The sequence below is a fragment of the Pipistrellus kuhlii genome, unplaced genomic scaffold, assembly GCF_014108245.1.
Source record: "Pipistrellus kuhlii isolate mPipKuh1 unplaced genomic scaffold, mPipKuh1.p scaffold_m20_p_3, whole genome shotgun sequence".
Taxonomy (NCBI): Eukaryota; Metazoa; Chordata; class Mammalia; order Chiroptera; family Vespertilionidae; genus Pipistrellus; species Pipistrellus kuhlii.
Genome location: NW_023425529.1, coordinates 112,707,610 through 112,729,709, shown reverse-complemented (window position 1 = coordinate 112,729,709; position 22,100 = coordinate 112,707,610). Strand labels below are relative to the sequence as shown.

The following is a 22,100-nucleotide window of genomic DNA, read 5'->3' as shown; positions in this document are numbered from 1 at the left end:
GATTCTAGGGACAATGATAGTTGCTGATATTTACTAAATCCTATGTGAGCAAGAAAGTGGGCTTGCTATATTAATGAACTCTGTGAATACATAAATCCATACAAAATTTGAATGGTCAAAATTTCATTTTTTAAAGTTTAAAATTCTTTAGAATTATCTAGTTTGCAGAAAAGAGAGAAATTTAAAAGTAAATTTAACAGCATGCATCTTTTTGAAAAATTTCCAAAAGTCTGTTTAGGCATATGCCTCTGTGATCTTTGAATAAACCCAGATCATCATCTGCAGTTTGTAGTAAGTTTTGTGAATTCAAGAACAATAATTTTAAATCAGAAAGTTCATCAAAGTGTTTATTTTTTCTATATCTAAAGCTGATCCCTTAGAATTCCAATGTCAATTATTATAAGAAGCCTATTTCCATTTTTAAAACTGAAGTACGTAAGAAATAAATTAGAATTTGAGTAGATCTTAGCTGCTTATAACTGAAATTGTTAAATAGATATACTTTTTTGTTTGCTTTCTAGTTACACACACACACACACGCACACACACACACACACCCCAAAACAAGGGAAAAAAATTAAACTCCATTCATTATCTCTCTGCCTTTGTATATAAGTTATGTGTCTCAAGAAAGTTTCTTGTAAACCCACAAGGAAACTGATGTTCCCAAATCAAGATGTTAGTCATGCAGTGGTTTTCCAATGGGATTTCATCGCTGTTTGCCATAATAGTTTTGGGAATTGCAATTCAATCAAATCCAGTCATATCTAGCATTTATAAAAGCTATATTTATGGGAAAGCTGAAGTAAGAACGATAGAATTTTCCTACAACTTTAAGGCCATCTTCTGCTTTTGTCCAACCATGGGCTGTTGACTGTGATGTGTGCTCAATCTCAGGGCAGACCTGGAGCAGAAGATTGAATGGTTTGCAGGAGGGAAATAACCCGGGGTGGTGTCATCACAGCTGAGCTTATCTTCACACTAGAAGGTACCCAGTGTGGTTAGAAAAGCCATTGTGATTTGACATGTTTTAAAAAAACAGAGAAGAGGAAGGACATGCCTGAAAGAGGAGCATTAATGATGTGGCATGGAATCTTGGGCTAAGATTTCAGAAGTGAACAAAACGGAGGGTCCTGGGTTTGAGAGGACCGTGTAAAGGATAGACTGGATTGCTCCACCAGGAGTGGCTGACCTTAGGGGAAGTACAGCCTGTGAAATTGGAGAGAAGGGTGCCATAGAGCAGTGTTTCCCAAACCTATTGCTCTTAATCACTTGGGGCCGTTGTTTAAAACGACAAATAAATAAACAAGAGGCTCCCAGATCTTTCACAAAGACTCTGATTTGATAATTCAGGACTAGTGTCTAAGATTTTGGAAATCCTCTCCTAACAGGGCTGGGCTGTCTTTAAAGGAGGGCTGTATATAGCACCCGGGACTAAGAAGGTATTGTAAGCATCCTAGGAGGCGAGAGCCCCTGGAGGACAGGACAGTTGGTGAATGGAGTGACTGAAGTGGAGAAGTAGGATCAAGCCTGTGTGGTGCAAAAAGGTGGGCCTTGGAAACTGCAGAGAGCAGTCTGAACCTGACATGACCAGACAACAAATGTTTGCTTGAACTTTCTGAGGTTCAAGGTCGGGGAGAGTTCCATCTGTGCTCAGTGGCCCCACCAAAGTAAAGTGCCCGGAGCTCCCTAACCTGGCTGTGTCCCATCCTCCTGCCTTCCTGCATTGACCCTTGTAACACAGCATCCTGAGCTCCCACAGGACAGGGCCCTCCCTGCCTTCAGTAGACTTTGTGGAATGGGTGGATGAATGAATGATGGGTCCTTTTTGTGACATTCCAGGCCATTTTTTGTGTAGTCAGTTTTCTAATTGTCTTTCAAAATTCAGTTCAGGCATTACTTCTGAAGGAGGCCCACAGCGAGGCCCAGCTGCCCATCGTAGGGGTTAGGCACGCCTACTGTGCACACCAGGCAGGGCTTCTTGCATTCACCCCGTCGTTGCTTCGGTTGTACGAGTCTGGCATTGGTCTGGCTCACTCATGTGAGCTTTTCAAGGACATGGGCTGTGTGATGTTTACACTTTCATTAAGCCTGCAGTGGCAGGCTTAATGAAAGTGTAAAGATCCTGTTTAATGAGTAAGCGAGTGATCTCTGCCCATCACTATTTTTTGGTCATCAAATGGCAGGTTGTATAATATTGTTAGCAGCTCGCCGTGTAAGATTCGTACGGCCTAGATAGAGGCCACTCCCAATCATGGTGTTTTTCCTGCCTCTTCAAGAGGGGAGTTTCTTTCCTTTTTGGAGCTTGAACACATTAGGAACCTTCACTGGCCCTCTGCCCCTTGCCTTCCTGGGCTCATCTGTCCACAGTGGCTGGCCTGTTCCTCTTGGAGTCTCATCCTAGCAATCAGTCAGGATCACTAGGATGGATGTGAGGGTCGGCATTCTTCAGAGGAGACGAGGTTCTGTGAATGTCAGGAGCAAGATTATGTTTAAGTGGGAGAAGAAAGCAGAGGCATGGTAAGGCGCACCGTTAGCCCAAGACGCCCCACTGCAGTTACTCTGCCAAAGCCTCGCAAGACACTTTTTAAACAAGTACCATAGCACAAGACACTTTCAAATTGGGCAGTTTATGAAGACTAATATTGCTGTCCTACGGCTGCTTTATGAAAGCCCAAGGGGACCTTTAACTGTGGCAGAAGCTTCCTCATTTAAACCATGACGGTTAAACAATAAAAACTAATTTTCTGTTCCCGGTGCGGCCATCACGCTGCCAGGAAAGCATCTCTCTGCGTTAGGAAAACAAGGGCGCTCTCTTCTTCAGCCCGTTGGTGGGAGAGCGCATTATCTGTTTGCAAAAACGTGTCTTTTCCAATCAGCAGGCTCTTCCGAGAGAAACGGGCCCCTGGTGACCGTGCTGCGGTGGGAGGAGGAGGCCAGTCCACACTGCGTCACGCTCCGCCCTGGGAACTTTGAGAGATGGTTGTGGGATGGCGGCAGCTGACTCAGTTAGGAGGTGAAGGGATTTAGGGGGTTAACAGAGGGCACTCGTGGGAGGGAGGTAGAATGCACATTTGGAGACTTGGTCTTTGAGAGAATGTTTTGCATCAGTAATTTCTAGTAAGACAAAGTTTCAGGGATCGAAATGCAAAATTACCAATTTCAGTCAAGATGGCTCTTACCTTTGGGATTCGAGGGCAGGGCTCTGTCTCCTCTCTCCTCTCCCCTGCTTCCTGCTGGGATGCTGCCCCCTTCTGCCCAGGGCTCCCATTCCCTCCTGTCCTGGGACCCTGCAGGGTCCTGCTCCAGGCGACCTGGGCCGATCAGCACAGTCTTTGCTAGCCCGGTCATGATAGACACCTAAGTCACAGGTCATGTTCTATCTTGCTTTGCTTTGAGGTATTTTTGAACGGTCCCCATTGATTCTTCACATGGAACTGCGGGTTTCTATCTGGTGCATATGGGATGTCCCCCATGTTCTGTGGGTTTGAAGGTCAGTGTGAGCTTAGGGGTGGAGGAAAGCAAGAGGTTGAGACAGCGATGCTAATCCTGTCTCTTCAGTTGCTGCACAGCCCCTGGTGGGCATGCTTTCTGTGCCTTGTAAACCAAGAACACCATGGGAATAAAACCCTTACAGTTACACACGGGCTGCCTGAGGGAGCAGCTGTACACAAAATCTGCACAACCCCGAGGGCAAGATGCTCACAGGGAAAATTGACCACAAGTAGTTCTGTGTGGCTGGCACCTTTGGTGTCCAGGGGTATCCTTAGGGTGGTGGGGTTTGGGGGAGAGCCTGGTGCAGTAGTTGTGCAAGGCCTGTTAAACAAAACACCAAAATCAAAGGAAAAAAAAAAATAACATCCACAGCTGAAAGTCTTTTTAAAAGATAGGGTTTATTAGACCATTATCAGGAAAAAGAAAGGAGAGAGAGAGAGAGAGAGAGAAGAGAGAGAGAGAGAGAGAGAGAGAGAGAGAGAGAGAGAGAGAGAGAGAGAGAGAAAGAAAGAGAAAGGAAGGAAGGAAGGAAGGAAGGAAGAAAGAAGAAAGAAAGAAAAGAAAGAAAAGAAAAGAAAAGAAAAGAAAAGAAAAGAAAAGAAAAGAAAAGAAAAGAAAAGAAAAGAAAAGAAAAGAAAAGAAAATGCTGGTCTTGGTGTCTGGAGCCTAAACAGCAGCAGCATGGCGGGGTAGGAGAGATGAGGCATGCATCCTCTCGGGGTTTGCAAACATCTCTATCCATCAAGTAGCAGGAGGGGAGAAAGAAGTAAGCCCTCGGAAAGAGCTGACATTGGCAAAGGGGCGGGAGAAGGTGAAGCAAGCATCTCTGGGATAGGCAGAGCTCACAAGGAACTTCCCTCCCGTGGATGGGCTGTGGGCAACCGGGAGCCCGAGGGTGACAAGAAGCGGAGTCTCCTGGGGTTGGATGGTGCCTGGCTTAGAGATCTGGGGAAATAGCCACCCGGACAGTAACCCAGAGTTCCAACAGACAGATAGGAATGTGAGCAGACTTGTCTGAGCTGGTCCACAGCTATTAACAAGGCTAACTGTTCTGTCTCCTTTACTCTCTGGCCACTGTAATTTTCATTTACATCTCAGCATGCTCTACTCTTCAGGTCTTCTGAGCCCTGTAAGGAATGTGAGCTTGTTCCTGAAGCCCTGGGCAGCCACTGGAGGGTTTTCAGAGAGAAGGAACTCGCTTGGTGCAAGGAGAGCAGGCTGTAGAGGCTGTAGAAGGCTCTTCCCACAATCCCAATGAGAAACGCTGGAGCTTGAAGGAAGGCAGCGGTCCTCCCGCTGGAGGGCAGGGCCTGGGTTTCAGAGCTATTTACCAGGGGGAGGTCTGCCGGACTTGTTTGCAGGAATAGAAAACCGGCTCCTCATTCTCAGAAAGAACCCATGTGCAGCATTCCCGTGCTAACGCGGCTGACGGAGACACTCTTGTAACACATTGGAGAAGAATTACATGAAGGTTATCATTAAGATGTTAAAATAAATGCATTACATGTGTTAACAAGTGTGTGAACCCTGCATTATATCTGTCAAACCAGATCCTTGTTCAACCAGCCAGATGTCCCTGCAGCTGCTGCTGGAGTTGTGGAGGGAGGCAGCCACCTGAGACCCTGGCTTCGAGCTGGTGCCAGTGGTTTCCAAAGCATCTGGCGTACAGATTCCTTCTTCTGTGTCCATACTGACAGGCATGCACAGACTACACAATTCACATCACAATGCACAGGTGGGGTTTTCAGTTGGAGAAACCCAGAGTCGGGCAATCTCACCTTTTCAGGGAATCTTTACAGCTGGGGATGTCCTCAGTGGGAACTTAAATCTGCTTATATTATTTTATAAGACAAAAAAAACAACAACAAAACAAACAAACAGCCCACTGCAACAAACAAACTTAAGCCCAATTTAATAGCATCACTCCTGTATTGGAATGTTATCAAAGTCTAGTTTGGGGCAATCACCAGCAGAGTTTGCAGAAGTGGGCTTACTAGTAGCTACCATTTGTGGAAAATGTTGAAATTCCCTGGAGCAAAATTCCCTTAACTGCTCAAAGGAGTTGAAAATACTCATAGGTGTTCCTGTTTATTCTACACTACAATCTCTCCTAAGTGGCCTAGACTTACCGAGATTGAGCTAGTTCTGGGACGTCTCTCTCCTCTATGTTTGGCAAAAGATCCTAAAACCCTTAAAAAGAGGAACATCAGCCTGGCTGGTCCCAAAAGACTGAAGACATGGTCTGTACTCTTCATTTCCCCTGTCATGCCGCTGGGAATTGCATTTCTTGGATGTTGAGTTCAGGAGAAGTTGAAGGAAAGCAGTGTTAGAGACCACAGTTACACAATCACATCGATCCTTTGTGTACTCTCTTTCCTGGAGGCAAAATTGTGAAATCCCAAGGTTTTTCTGTGAGTGAAATAAAAGTTGAGATTAAAAAAAAAAAAAATCATTATCCTTTGTTTTCCTGTCTGTCCAAACGTACTCTGACAGCAAAGATGAAAAGTTAATGCAGTCTAAATAGTAAAATACCACAATGAGAAGACTAAAAAAAAATGTTGTGAAATTTCCTCATTTCTATTGTTTTTAGACATTGGAGTGAGGGCAGAGGGGCAGTTTCAAATCTGTCAAGCCTCACGTTGGCTCCTCAGGCTTGTCAATGTCGGACAGCGTCCACTAGGTGGCAGTGTGTTAGAAGATTTCTGTTATCCTTGATTTGGCAGAGATTTCCTTGGATGCCTACCAGTGGTTTAGTTTTCCTTTTTGTCCTGTTTCGAAGGTCGAAATTAAGCTATCACAATTTAGGGACAATTATGCTTATCTAAAATTACTTAAATTCTCTGAAAAGCCTACTTGTTACAGTGTAACCATAAGCAAGTTCATTCATTCACATGAATTTTCTTAGTAATTTATAGGCATTGTCATGAGTACTTTATAGAACCCGGAGGGAATTCCTTTTGTCCCTTGCATGTAACAGATACGACACATGCTGTATTCTGAGAAGGCAGATCTGTGGTCTTCCCGGGGAGCAGGACACCGGGTTCTCTTTCGTGGCTCTCAGCCAAGAGAAGAATGCAGGGCAGGCCTTCTGCCCAGCTTCCTCACCCTGGAGGCGGCTTCTAGTTTCTGCGGGAAGCTGTTTGCTGGGAGGTGTGTCCAAGCTGTCCACACTTCTCTGCGGCAAATCTGTGGGCATTCTGATACTGCAGACAACATGTATTATACTTGCATTGGAAGTTTATCCAGAGGGTTTTTAAAAATTTATGTACAAATGGATTTAAAACAAGATAAAATGCTTTCTAAAAAGATCTCTTGCATTTGAATAATTTGTTCAGAGGAGAGGAAATTAGGATGTTCTTCGTAGTGTTTTCCCCAAATTAGATCAGAACTTTCTGAATTTAAAGTAACCAGAAACAATGCTTGAATGATAAGATTGGGGAATAAAGAACTCTGCAAATTTTAAAGCATTCCCATTAATGTGACAGGCGTAGAGGAACAATGTGGATGAAAATGAATGTAAATTCAAAGCTTAAAAGGAAAATGGAATTGTCAGAGTGAATTTGGATAGTGCTTCAGAAGGAGTTCCTATGATCTTGAAAATGAAAAATATTAATTAGGAGGGAATTTGAGAACAATCCATGCTTAGGTGTACGTAGCAAAATATCTGACTTTGGGGAATTGCTTCTGCTCTGTGCAGTGGACTTGGACAGGATACCCCCTCATGCCTAGGACCTGCATGGCTCAGTTTGGGGGGTTCGCCAGCCCAGCCCTGACTATGGCTCAGTGACCTCTAAGCCCATTGTTTTCTGAAGCTCCTGGGAATTCCTTCCGAGGCCATATTTCCTGATGTGGGGGTCTCCTTTTTGTCAGATCCCCAGTCAAGCTGTACCTCATTTCCTCATCATTACTTCAGGGAAGGAACCACCCTCTTGACAGGTGTGGGGAAGGGAAACAGAAAGAGATTTTTTTCCCCCTCTACCTTCCGCGGTTCTCCAGTTGGAGCCCTGTAGCTTAGACTGACAAAAGACAGATGAACAAGAGAAAAGTACACAAATTCACATGCTTTATGTGACTTGGGAAACCTCATAAGGAAATGAAAACCTGAAGAAATGATTAACCCGAATGCTTATATTGGGTTTGGTGAAGAGTGGAGCAGTGTGGGAAAATGTGATAGGACAAAGGCGTGAAGTAAGGACAGCAAATTGGGAGAAACGTAGCAAGGCCTTCGTTCTGGTTTCACTCAGCACCCTTTGGGCTTAAAGAAAAGGATGCCCCCTTCCTCCAGGTTTGAGGAGCATCTCTCACATGAGGGTCTATGACCTGCTTCGGGGAATAAGAAGAAGGTCAGGTAGTCAGTCCTTCCTGCACCTGATGCCTCTCAAATTCCTTCAGCTTAAAGTATTCAGTATGCCAAGGTACCATTTTCTGGGGTAGCGTATTCTGAAGCCCATCACTGGCTATTAATATTTCTCCCCTCCCCCCAGCTTTCAGAAGTATGTTTGATGACTATATCTTAAAAATGAGAATGGGCTTTTAGCTCTAAAAAAAGTGTCAAAAGGCCTAGGTTCAGGTCCCAATTTTATACACTGGGTTCTTATTCTCTCTCTGCCTCCTATTAATAAATAATGAAGTTAGTAATAGTTACCCAGGCTGTGAATCAAATATGATAATGTAAGGGAAAATACTTTGTTGACTATGAATCTAAGAGATGATTTCATTTTCAATATGTGGAATATGTATAAGTTGTGAGAGTAGCATAAATCTCTGACTAAATAGAGATGTCGCCAAACAACTGCTCAAGGGAACACTGAGTCAGTAATAATATTTCTCACTCCCTGCTGCATATTGGCATCACCTGCCGAGCTTCTTTTACCAACAACTAAGTCAGTACCTAATTGACTTAGATTGGCTAGGGCTTGGGGCCAGGCACTCTAAAAATGTAGGCTTAGAACCATGATTGGCAAATTGCGACTCGCGAGCAACATGAGGCTCTTTGGCCCCTTGAGTGTGGCTCTTCCACAAAAATACGACGGCCTGGGCAAGTCTATTTTGAACAAGTGGCGTTAGAAGAAGATTAAGTTTAAAAAATTTGGCTCTCAAAAGAAATTTCATTTGTTATACTGTTGATATTTGGCTCTGTTGACTATTGAGTTTGTCAACCACTGGCTTAGAAGAATGTTGTTTGTGGTTATCTACACAGATAAATAACGATACTCTCAGGGTGCAAAAAATTGGGAGGGGGTAAGATACAAGAACAGATATTGAGGACACACTTTTTTGTGTGTGTGTGGAGTGAGGCTATAGACACATCATGTAGCCCCTTTTCACATGGAAACTTCCCTATAGAGTTTCAGAGAGGAATTGCAATCCCTGGATACCCAACAGCAGATATTACAAGAGAGCAGCATTGCCTTATGAGTCTTCAGCTAGAATTTTAATTCACCCTGGGTTATGACACAGTTTCTTATTTTTTATAGCACACATTGCAAGTGCTTCTGGATGTTGCTGGTTATTGAATTTTCTTGTAACAGAACAAATCTGTGACAGCTCTGACCTAGAAACCACTGATTAAATAGGCAGGAGAAGTTCATTCCCAGGTGGGAGAGAACAAATTTTCCCTGCCAACTAATCAGTGACTGGAGCCTGATGCTTCTTTAGCCTCCATCTTAAGCTTTGAGAAAATCTCAGATTGCCCATCTCTGGTGTCTTTGGGGATGTGAGAGGGATTGTTGTTCTCAAATTGAGGCCCCAGGTCCGCAGCACTAGCTCACCTATTAAAAATGCAGATTCTCAGGCCACACCCCAGACCTGGATCAGAGACTCTGTTTCAACATGACCTCTGAGAGACTGTGATGGATACTCAAGCCTGAAAATCACTGAGCTCCCACAGAGGCTCTTTCCATGTTTTTCCTCAACAATAAGTGTGTATTTCTCAGCAGAGACCCCTGAAACAGGAATTTGCAGACCATTCTTGGCATTGCTTCCTCCTCTGCTCCTCCTTCCCTTTGACGATGAGGCACAGCAGGGCTACAGGGAAAATGAGGGGTAGACAATTTTAAAGTTCTCTGTCATCAAGATTCATATTCCAATGTTTTAAGAGATAGTAATCAGGTAAACATATATTATATATGTAAATGTATAAAGATATATTGTATTATAAATATATACCCATTATATAAGTACAAGGATATATATATATAAATTATACACACACACACACACACACACACACACACACACACACATACAGGTATCTATATTTTACATATGTATATAAAATTTTCAAAGATACATTGTGCATATATAAAATCTTTGCTGTAAATGTAGCAGAGACCAAATCAGGAAAGAGACCAAATCAGGAAATTCTATGTCAGGGTAGAACTGGAAACCCAAAGGCCATGAGAAGAGATGGGAGATAGGAGGCCATCAGGGGAAAAAAATAAAACTTGGATGGAGTAGAAAGAAAAGCAATGCCTGGTAAGGGCCTCTGCCTTGCACAACTCAAGAGGAGCTACGAGTTGCCTAGAATTTCCTGCAGCTGTGCAGTGCAGTGCCCTGTGTCAAAGCGAGGACAGAGGTGGCCCTGGATACATCCCTAAAGCTTCTTTCTAATAGTCAGCAACACTATGATTTCTTCAGGACGTTAGAACAGGCAGCTGAAGATTGCTGTGCTGTCTCCTCTAAGAGTATTTAAAAATTGAATAGATTCGCATCTCCCGTGGGGGTCCTAAAGGCAGAGAAAAGAATCAGTGTTGTCTTATCTCTAGAACATTTCCAACTGCTAACAGTTGAAGTTGTGTTGTTGGGTCTATGTATCTATCATCTATTTATCATCTTTCTCAAAGCCATTATCTCCAGGCACTCAAAGAACTTAAGCTCCATGGCCTATCCTTTAAACACCATGGAGGGGGATGTTCAGCACGCATGCTCATCCCAGTAACAGAAATTAGGATGTCTCCAGAGCAGTTCTGGTATTTACACTCTGCTAAGTGCCTATGTGCATTTTCTCAGTGACTCTTCACAATTACCTTATGATAGAGTTGCTGTTAATATCCTCAATGTAATAGGTAACTGATTCGAACTGAGCATGGATTTAAAATGAGGTCAAAGCCCAAGGTTTTAGTCACTTCACCTATTTAATGGTAGCCAAGGTCTTGATTCAGGAGCGATGGAATTATCTGTTGCATCCTTCATCCGCAGGGCTCACATTGAGATATTCAATTACCTACACTCTTTACGGACTTGTGTTCTTTCCTTTTCTGACTCATGCTTCTAAACCTCTGTTTGCAGCATTATTTTAAGGTAATTGGTACTTCAAAAGCTATTAGACTTCCAAGTAGTAATTTATACATTGTGACTTTTTAAAATAAAAAACTAACCACTGGTAGCTAGGCATCATTCTTTTTTTTATAATGTTATAACAGAAATTCACTAATGAAATAGACATAAAAGGACCTCCCTAAAATTTAACACTGTTCTGTATTCTGTGGTAGTTGTTACAATATTTTCCTATTAACTTCATCCCCATCTGTGTAACTGCTACAAGTTTTTAATTATGTTCAATTATTGTATGTTTTATAATTTACATTGTCTTTCATTTCCTCTTATAGTCTAAAGTATTTTGTTAGCTAGTATGTGTGCAGTCTTACTTTTTTAGCACTTTAACCTAATTTTTTGGGCTGTACTCCCCTTGATAGCTACCTAGAGTAACAAGGAATTTTATTTCCTGTGTACTTATGGCTTATTTTAAAGGAAAAAGGATTCATTTACGGTATGCCCAACAGCCCTAAATTCTTACTGCATTACTGAAAGAATGTGTAAACAAAATTCTTTTTTTTTTTCTTTAGGAATTACAGCATATTGTTAGATCTCAACACATCAGAGCAGAAAAAGGTAAGTTTGGATCTGTATGAATACTTGAAATTCCACAAGGTCACTTGTCTTTGGGCTAACATGGTTTCTCTCATATCCAGCTACAGTGGAAGGTTCATGGTTAGATCTGGCCAGGAGGAGCAAGCCTGACACTCAACCTTATGCTCATCTCACTATTAATGCCACTGACATCCCATCAGGTAAGTTTCATTTGCATCCAGCTTGAAAAAATATTTCAAGAGTCATTTATTAGCCCTATTTGAATACTCAAACCTATTATTAACCTTTTACCCAATTTTTGAGAGCCCTTAACTTCTAGATCAGAAGAAAGACACTTAGTCTTCAACTGGTAATCCACACTGTGAGAACAGTGATTGGCAAGCATGTAAGAATGGTTATTATTACTACGTTAATTTTCAGATAATCAAATGGTTTATTTTAAACTAGAAGCCCAGTGCACAACATTTATTCATGGGGCGGTGTGGGGCGGCGTGTCTCCTCAGCCCAGCCTGCATCCTCTCGCAATCCGAGATGCTGCATGCACCAGTGACCATACTTTTCCATATAGGTGAAAGGCATCTTGCTGTTGTATGGGCAGCTATATTTTTTTGCCCTGATTATAAAAAGTAGTGCATAACATGATCCTTCTGGGGCAGTAGTACCATTTTCCCCATCTTATGGGAGAAAAACTAAAGCAGAAAGAAGTTAAAAAATTGGCTTTGTCCCACAGTTATAAGTGTCAGAATCAGGGCTGACCACAAAATGTGCAAGCCAGACTCCATGCATGTCATTGCTGCATCATTCTCTTTTCAGTGAATAGCTTTGCTAGGTTTTAATTTTTAAATCTAAGAGACGGTTCCCAAGAATAGGGTAGAGTCCCTAGGCCTGGCCGGTGATCAGGGCCATCTGCAGGATGACTGGTGACAGGGCAATTGGGGAGGGGGGCCAGTTGGCACCTATCTTGGCTGGTGGCCTGGCATCACCTGCTCACGGGCCCTGTCCTCTGCCACTGCCTCCAGTAGCCTCCCTCTGGGAAGATGAGCATCTGCCCCCTGCTGGTCAGTGCACATCATAGCGACTGGTCATTCCACTGGTCGTTATGCTGGTTGTTCTGCTGTTCGGTTAATTTGTAAACTAGAGTTTTATTATCTAGGATGATTGCCAATTAAGATTGCATAACTGGGAATCCCTTATGATCCTCATCTATATTTACCCAAGCTAAAGTTGACCATCCCATTGCTTGCCTGTGAGGTACATGAATTTACCCAGTTGTCATATACTCAGCCATCTCTTGCAGAATTCCAGGTAGATGCTTGACAGAGTGATATTTAATAAGCATGAAATGAAACATACTTCTCCTTCTCCAGAGGTTATAATTTTCTCTGGGTGGGGTGGGGGGGGGGTGGGATTCAGCTCAATAAACTGGAGACCTGGTTATCTTTTGGAAATGAGGAAAGCTAGAGCTATGGGCCCGAATGCCCCAGCTATTTCAACATATAATCCCCACTGCTTACTCCATCTTGGGGTATTCAAGCACCAAAAATATTACAAGGAATATTGTGATCGAGTGACCATTGAACATTATTGTTATTATTATTGTTATGCCATTTATTCAACACACACTATGTAGTAGGCATTTCACTCTGAATTCCTGACTCTAATCATTACTACAACCCTACAAGGTAGTGGTTACTTCAGATTTGCAGACAGGGAAGCTGAGGTCTCACTTAGTTTACCTGCTTGAGCAGTTACGGTGTGGCAGGATTAGAAGTTGAATTCCACTCTCCCAAGTTTATGCTTTTAACAGGATAGGTTGTTATCTAAGCACCTTCTTGCCAATTGGATTAGTCAGAGGGAGAGAAATTCATGTTCCTCTTTTTTTTTTTGGTAAGAAATATATTTTATAGGCAGGGGATCTAAGGCCTGACTGCCTGGGTTTGTGGCCCCACTGTATAGTTTACTGTGACTTTGTGCAGATTATTGGCATAATTTGTGCCTCAGTTTCTTCACTGGGATGGTGGTAGTATTACCTCATGAAGAGCTATGAATATTTAATGAGGAATGCAGTAACATTCCTTTATGGAAGCTGACATCTAGTAAGTACCCAGTGAACGCAATCTGTTATTGTTTGAGTTTAATTAAATAGTTATACATATTCCACTTTGTTCTAAAAATTACTTAAGGCAGATATTTCTTGGATTAAAAAAAAAATTTAGGTTTTAGTAAGCAATTTTGAAGCCACTATCACCATAGCATGAGCCATTGAGGGATTTTTCCTGACAGCAGACATAGAAAGTGAGAAACCAACTCTAGTTTTTAGATGATTTTCCTAAACTATCTATCCTGTCTCAGATACTTATTTCATAAACAAATTTTCTTTCTATGTGTGTATGTGTGCCTTAAGGTGCAGCTACACCGACTTTCTGAGTGTAAAACTATTTTGCATGTTAGCAAAGGCAATCAAATTAATACTTGATGTATCAGCTGTGTGTGCTCTGGATGTACTCTGCATTTATCTCTTCAGTTCATTACAAAGGGCATGTGAAAAAATATTGCATTAAACTGTGCCAGAGTCTGCTTGCCAAGAGCAAGCATGCTGTAGTTTCAAAGCTCTCTCTCCAGGCACCTAGACTCAAATCATTGCCAAAAAACAAGGCAAAATTTCTGATTACTTTCCAATGGCTATTAAATTTGAGACTGAGTGGCATGAATTAGTGTATGCTTCTGTTTAAGAAAATAGAATTTTCTCCTCAGGCTGGGCCAACAAGCCCCTGAGTCCATCTATTTCCAAGTTTTGGCAAGTACTAGGAGGATGGCTTTAATTTTGCAAGTTCATTTTGGGCCTTGCTTCATACTTATTTACACATAAGAAAAATCAGAACCTGCTTTATATTGACTGTTAGCTTATACATTGGCAAAGCTTTTTAAAAAAATATATTTTTATTGATTTCAGAGATGAAGGGAGAAGAGAGAGCGATAGAAGGATCAATGGTGAGAGAGAATCATTGATTGGCTGCTTCCTGCATCCCCCACACTGGGGATCGAGCCCAAAACCCGGGTATATGTCCTGACTGGGAATTGAATCCATGACCTCATAGTTCCTGGGTCAATGCTCAGCCACCCAGCCACACCCAGCTGGGCTGGCCAAGTTTCTTGAATGAAATACATTGGGAAATATGTTGTGAGGCCAGAATATGTGGCTTTCTTTAGGGCTAAATATTTGTAGGTATCTCTTCTCCAACATCTAACAGCAGTGACCATAGAGACTGGGGGTAGGGGAGGAGCTGGGATAAGAGGCCATCAGCAAGCTTCATTAGGGATGGAAACCCAGACCTGCCAGGAGAGGACTTCACCTGGATCACAGCGTAATCTCATCCTGTTTCCCTCTACTATCTGTTCAGGAGTCCTTGCCCCTCAGTACACTGTGTGTATTCCGTCCTCTGCAGTTTTCCTCATGGACAATACCCTCCCTTTCCTCAGCCCACCTGTATTTGATCCAAGTCCTCCTGTCCTCTGGCTCCTTCTTTCCTCACTGAGCTGAGCTCTCCTGCTGCCGCTGATTTCTGAGCTTTCACTTTCAGTTGCTTTAACTGAACTTCATCCATGTGCTATGTGACATGCAGAAATGAAGATGTCATATTTTTTGTTGTGTATGCTCATTTCTCATTTTCTCCAATATTTGTGTGGTTAGTGCCTTAAGGGTACACTGCTTTATATAATTTTCAATTGTGGACAGAAGGAATGCTCATAAAAAAGCACAATGGTCATTTATTGAATGATTGATCAACTAAATTGATCAGAGAATGGCTGAATAAGTGGATAAAGACAGAGATATGCTTTGTAGGAAATGAGACACCTTTCACCTGATTTTAGCTGATAGTGGGAGTGGTACTTAGTCAAGGGTCCTTTGTTCTCCCTTCTCGAATTCATATTCCTTCTTTGCCTTACCAAGACATATCTCTGAGCCTGTGGTTTATCACCAGCTGCTCTATTCCATTGAGAGGATAGACTTCACCTTTGTCATGCTGCTCCTTTCTAACAGCTGTCATAGGAGATAAATTATTAAGACAAATAATTGATTGTATAAGTATTGAATTCAGGAGTAGCATAAGAAGGAAGGAAAGGCAATAATTTGAAATAGGAAACATCTTGAATTTTGTTAGCTTTGTCAATGGGTCATGTAGCTCTATATCAGTCTGGTGGAATTACTTGCTAGTATTTATGAGGATGTGATGAATACTCCTGTAGTCTCATCTTGACTCACTTGGGACCATGGGATGACGTTTACATCTGGGATGTTTTAACCTAGGATGACCTGAGGCAGGACTCCAATGAAAAAGGACTTGTGCTGTGGTGGGTCCTGAAGGTAGCTGTGCCTGTAAGGTCTTGTAGGCTTTTTCTAATGCCCTCCTGTGGATGAAATGTGGATTTCAGTAAATATATTGTCCCGGAAAGAAGGGTTGGAACCATTGGCTTTCACTCCGTAGGCCTAAAGATGAGTTGCCCCACTGTAGCTTGGCCTCTGTGCATCCCCTCCCTCGCCTGCCCATTTGCTCTACCATCTGGCTGGTTTTTGGAACCGTATGCTATTGATCATATGCCAAGCTGCCTAGTGGTCCTACAGAAATAGTAGACATTCTCCTTTTTGTGGCTTTCTAGAGAAAGCTGCAGGTGCTCGAGGCTCCACAGGAGTCAGACTAGTCTGGAAGATAGCCAGTGTGGGTTTATCATTCTGCGAGAATCTCCCAAGGAGTCACTGTAACCAGAGGATTGTCAGCTCTGATGGATCTGTGGAATCTACTTTAAGCCTAAGGCCCCCCATGCCCGATTGTTTTGTGTGTGGCAGGCAGCAGTGGACTTCTCCTTAGCTTAGTTGGCTGTAGAGGTTACTCCAACCCTGATCTTTGACTCCTCAGCTCTGTTTTGCCTTGTTGAAATCTTAACAGATGATAGTTCTCATTTGGCACAAGTATTTACTAGTACAAGGTTTCTGGAGAAAAAAAAAGCATTTTTGGATTTTCCACAGCATAACAACTCCCCCCCCCCCCCCACACACACACACTAGTTGATACCTACTTGAATAATAGGTGTCCATATAAGCACAAATGATTGATTAACTGGGTTTATCATAGAGGTATTGACAATTTTTAAAACCCTAATAAGACACACTAAATCCCTAAAATGTGAAAAGCATTGGACACACTGCTGATTTAGAGGATTCCTTAGAAACTTTTACTGCTCCAGAACAGTAGCATGGGGATAGCTATCACCACATTTCAGGGGGAGAAGGGACTAAAAAAGAACTCTGGTCTATCAGGAGGTTTTGTGATACTTTAGTCACAAAGGATCCTATTATCCAATGTCACCCCCAAAAATTGCATAAAAAATAAAAATAAATAAAACCACAAAACAAGCAAAGGATCCTGTGAAGCTGTGAAGCTTGGGAGTGCAATGCCAGAAGTGGTTCTTTTGTGAGCTTCTCTGGGAGCATCTTTTCAATTATGTGAGACTGGGAGGTATTTGGGCTATTGGAGGAGGGGGAAATTGGTGGTGATAATAGAGTTTTAGGAGTTTGACCTTTTAGTCAAAGTTACTGTAATCTTAACTTTCATCTCCTTCTACATACCATTTCCCATGAGTTAAAAGAGAAGATAGAACCCTGTGAACTATGAAAGTTATGTATACTTATTTCAGGCTTCCTCTCTACTGCCTTTAGCTCATTCTCTTTCTTCAACCTTGAATGACTTTGTGCTTCTGTTTGTTGCATTCTATTTCTCCTTTGTGTTCTCAGGTTCAGTAATAACAAAGTCACTCTTGATCCCTCTGGGGGACCATCTCTCCTTTTTTTGTATTCTCATAGCAATTAGCTGCACTTCTCCTGTCAAGGTCCATGACTTGCTTCTTGAACACATACTATACTTAACTCGGGGGGAAGGAAGATGAGTTTTTGTCTTTGTACCTTCTCAGGTGCTTAGCACAGAGCACTAAGTACATCTTAATGTATTTCTCCCCTTTTAGAAGATCAATTCTGAAAAGTTATTCTCCTGTTGGAACAATGACTGTCATGCCATGTATTTTTTAAAAAAAAATATTATGATTAACCTCATAGAATTGTGAGGATGTTCTTGTCATTGAAGGGGTGAATTTTTTTAAATAAATCTTTATTGTTCAGATTATTACAAATGTATTCCTCTTTCCCCCCCTCCTCAATTGCTCCTCTCCACCAGGTTCCCACCCCACCCTCTGTTCTTTCCCCATCTCCCATTGTCCTCATCCATAGGTGCACAGTTTTTGTTCAGTCTCTTCCCGCACCCCCACTCCCCTTTTCCCTGAGAATCATCAGTCCACTCCCCTTCCATACCTCTGATTCTATTATATTCACCAGTTAATATTGTTCATCAGATTTTTTAATTCTCTTGGATTTTAGATTCACTTGTTGATAGTTACGTATTTGTTGTTCATAATTTTTATCTTTATCTTCTTCCTCTTCCTAAATAACCCCCTTCAGCAATTCTTATAATTCTGGTTTGGCAGTGATGAACTCCTTTAGCTTTTTTTTATTTGTGAAGCTCTTTATCTGGCCTTCGATTTTGAGTGATAGCTTTGCTGGGTAGAGTATTTTTGGCTGTAGGTTCTTGCTATTATCACCTTGAATATTTCTTGCCATTCCTGTCTGGCCTGCATGGTTTCTGTTGAGAAATCAGCTGACAATCATATGGGTGCTCCTTTATAGGTAACTACCTGCTTTTCTTTTGCTGCTTTTAATATTCTCTCTTTGTTTTGTGCTTTTGGAATTTTAATTATGATGTGTCTTGGTGTGGTCTTCCTTGGATTCCTTTTGTTTGGGGTTCTGTGGGCTTCCTGGACTTGTAAGTCTATTTCTTTTTCCAGGTGGGGGAAGTTTTCTGTCACTATTTCTTACAGTATTCTTTTGGTATCTTGCTCTCTCTCTTCTTCTGGGATCCTCATAATTCTGATGTTGATTCACTTGAAATTGTCCCAGAGTTTTCTAACATTATATTCAACTTTCTGGATTCTCTTATCCTCTTGCTTCTGTGGAGGAGTGTCCTCTGGCTCTTTGTGTTCTAAATCTTTGTCTTGATTCTTGCGATCTCCCAGTCTGTTTTTAGGACTCTGTATAATATTTTTTTATTTCAGACAATATTTTCTTCATTTCTAGTTGATCCATTATTATTTCTAGTTGCTCCCTTTTCATATCCTCTTAGGTCTCATTTATTTTATTGGCCCCCCCCTTTTTTTAGGATATTGTTGAATAACCTTATAATTGTAGTTTTGAACTCAATGTCCAATCTTTTCTTTTCCTCCATCTCCTTCCTTTGTGTCCTTCCTCTTGTCTGCATTTTAGTTGTTTCCCTCATTTGATGGAATAGCTTTGTGTGCTAGGTGTTCTGGTAGAGCCCAGTAGCACAGCCTTCCCAGTTACCTGCAGTGGACAGTCTTGGTGTAGTCCTTTGTGGGCTGTGTGTGCAGTCTTGTTGTTAAGCCTTGCTTATTGTTGGTATCACTGGGAAGTGTTGATCTCCAAGCCAATTGGCTGTGAGGATCAGCAGTATCTCAGCTAGGAGGGCTTCTGTACTCCGCTTGGATGGGGTGGGGTCTCGGGCTGGTGCAGACAATCTTTGGTTCCCGTCAGTCTCGCCTTAAAAAAGTCCTGTTCAAGGTGAGTTTTGGAAGATTGGTTGCAGGCGTGCGCACCTCTTTGGTAAAGGCGCAGATAAGCTTTGGATTCCAGCCAGTCCCTCCTTAAAGAAAGCCAGCCTCTGGGAGAGCTTCTGTGCTCAGCTTGGATGGGGCGGAGTCTCGGGTTGGTGCAGACAAGCTTTGTTTTCCCTTTGGCTCCTCCCCAAGTCCCGCAGTAATGGCCTCTGGCTTCACACACCTCCGAGAGATCTCTGCCCACTGCCTGACAGTCTGGCTTCTCCCTGTCTGGGGCTGTCTATCAGAGCAATAGGGTGATTCTGTTTTCCTCTTGAACAAGAAAGCCAGCCGTGTATTAGCTGTCCGCCTTCTCTGCGTGCCAGGAGGAAGCCAGTAGCGAACTCAGCCTGGCCCGCACTCTCTGCGTGGGAGTACGCCAGCAGCAATCTCGGTTTGGCCCTTCCTCTCCGTGTGCTGGGAGTAAGTCTGCGCCTTTGTACATGCACAGTTCTCTGCACCTTCACAGTTCCTGAGGTTCAGCGTGCCTTCTCTCTCCTTCCCAGATGGCAGAGCCTCCTCTCAGCTAGCCGTATGGTGCTTCAGGGCAATGCCTCCCCTGTTTTCCAGTTTTAAATGAAAATTTGTTGTGGTAGGCTGCATTCGGGTGTCTACCCTATGCTGCCATCTTGGTTTTTCCTTTTATTTCAAAGGGGTGAAGTTTAAATCATGTGCCTTTTTCCTCCTCAGGTTCCCACAAAGTGAGTCTGTCCTCCTGGTACCATGACCGAGGTTGGGCCAAGATCTCCAACATGACTTTCAGCAATGGAAAACTAATAGTCAACCAAGACGGCTTTTATTACCTGTATGCCAACATTTGCTTTCGCCATCATGAAACTTCGGGAGACCTTGATACGGAGTATCTTCAGCTGATGGTCTATGTCACTAAAACCAGTATCAAAATCCCAAGTTCCCATACCCTGATGAAAGGAGGAAGCACCAAATACTGGTCAGGGAATTCTGAATTCCATTTTTACTCTATAAATGTTGGAGGATTTTTTAGATTACGGTCTGGTGAGGAAATAAGCATCGAAGTATCCAACCCTTCACTACTGGATCCAGATCAAGATGCAACGTACTTTGGGGCTTTTAAAGTTCGAGATATAGATTGACCCCCATTTTGTGGAGCATATTGTATATTTCCTAGGACGTTTGGGAACTTATCATTTAAGTAAGCCAAGAAAGATGTACATAGGTGTGTGAGACTACTAAGAGGTATGACCTACGTGGTATAAGAAGACTCTATCCAGCTTTTGACCCTGTAGAGAGCATGTGTATTTATAGCCAAAGGGAGATGTTAGACTCAAGGTGTGTTACAGTCTGAAGGCTTTCTTACACAATGGTTTTAAATTTTGTAATGAATTCCTAGAATTAAACCAGATTAGAGCAATTATGGTTGCCTTTATGGAAAACTGCATTTTGGCCACAGGCGGGGTTAATTCTCTGGATCTAGCCCTTTTTTATGTGCCACTCTGCAGCGGAAGCAGAGAGAGTGTTATCTAATTGCAAAAGGATGATCATCTAAAGGGTTATGTTCTTTTGAATTGTTACATCATGCTGGAACCTGCAAATAAATACTTTTTTCTAACGACGAGAGAAAATATATGTATTTTTATATAATATCTAAAGTTATATTTCAGATGTAATGTTTTCTGTGCAAAGTATTGTAAATTATATTTGTGCTATAGTATTTGATTCAAAATATTTAAAAATGTCTTACTGTTGACATATTTAATGTTTTAAATGTACACATATTTAACTGGTGCACTTTGTAAATCAGCTGGGGAAAAATTGCAGCTAAGGGAAAAATATTGTTTGTTAATATCAACTGTATTATATTTCTTCATTCTTTTTAACTTAATAGATTTTTCAGACTTGTCAAGCCTGTGCAAAAAAAAAAAAGTAAAATGAATGCCTTGAATAATAAGCAGAATGTTGGCCACGAGGTGCCTTTCACATTTAGAAGCTAATTGGCTTTAGAAAGCTGACATCACCAAAAGGATACATAATGGGAGACTGGAATCTGTCAAGAGTATTTATATAATTATTGAACAGGTTTTTTTTTTTTCTACAAGTGTTGCAAATTGTAAATGTTTTTATTTTAAATGGAAAATGTATCGGTGGCTTATCAGCAAAAGAAACCCTTTTTTAATTGAGCAAAAGTTATTTTATACTGTACAATAAAAACATTGCCTTTGAATGTTAAATTTTTTTGGTACAAAAATAAATTTATAAGAAAATCTGCCTGTGATTTTGTGCTTCTCTTTTATAAATCTGTGATCTTGTCCTCTCCAATATGGTAATGTGGCTTCTGTCTTTCCAAAGGTTACAGAGAAATGCAGATTCAATTAAAAATTAGGAAGAGATTCAATTAAATTAATGAACCTTGGAATTTGAAAAATAACTTACAAGGTATCTGTATGCGAAAATGTAGCCAGATAGAGAGCAGAGGCTTCTACTTAAAAAAGAAACTTTTATGCTATGCTCCTGAGGAAAAATGGAGCTTTGCACAAGTTCATAATGCCTTGCAGCAGAACAACTGTCTGACCTGGAGGAACCCCTGAACATATTGTACCTTCCCTCAGGGAGGAAGGATTAGCTGTAGACTGATCCTCATCCTCATGGAAATGTATGTGAGTGAGTTCTTCAACCAAAGCTAGTTACCAAGATGAGAGATACAAGAAAATGAGCAGCTTGGGGAGGCACAGGAAGCCATCATTTAAGGCACTTGGGTATTTGTGGGTAATGTTTCTTGATGGTTGTGATAAGGTGGAAGGAGGAAAGAAATAGCAGATGTTACAAAGAAGAACTTATAAATTTTAAACAGCAGAGCTTTGATGGAGGGACTAAATCATTGACCAAAATATACCTATTGTCTTAAAACTATTAGTAAATCTAGGGTAGATTGATCCAAAATATGGCTTCAGTGTTGCATAACCCTTTGGTTGAGTTTTTGTTTAAGGAAAACTAATTTTGACAAGCATTTGGGGAATTCATCTACTCCCCACTGACACTAA

At 41.8% G+C, this 22,100-nt stretch overlaps 1 protein-coding gene across 1 annotated transcript in view; it reads left to right on the top strand.

Moving 5' to 3' along the window:
• Positions 1-21,319, top strand: part of TNFSF11 (TNF superfamily member 11) — a 36,274-nt gene extending 14,955 nt beyond the window's left edge. Inside the window, exons 3-5 of the mRNA XM_036458658.2 lie at positions 11,343-11,388; positions 11,469-11,567; positions 19,774-21,319. Of these exons, the coding sequence (XP_036314551.1) occupies positions 11,343-11,388; positions 11,469-11,567; positions 19,774-20,195 (567 nt within the window). The 3' untranslated portion in view covers positions 20,196-21,319. The remainder of the gene's footprint in view (positions 1-11,342; positions 11,389-11,468; positions 11,568-19,773) is intronic.
• The last annotated feature ends 781 nt before the right edge of the window (positions 21,320-22,100 follow it).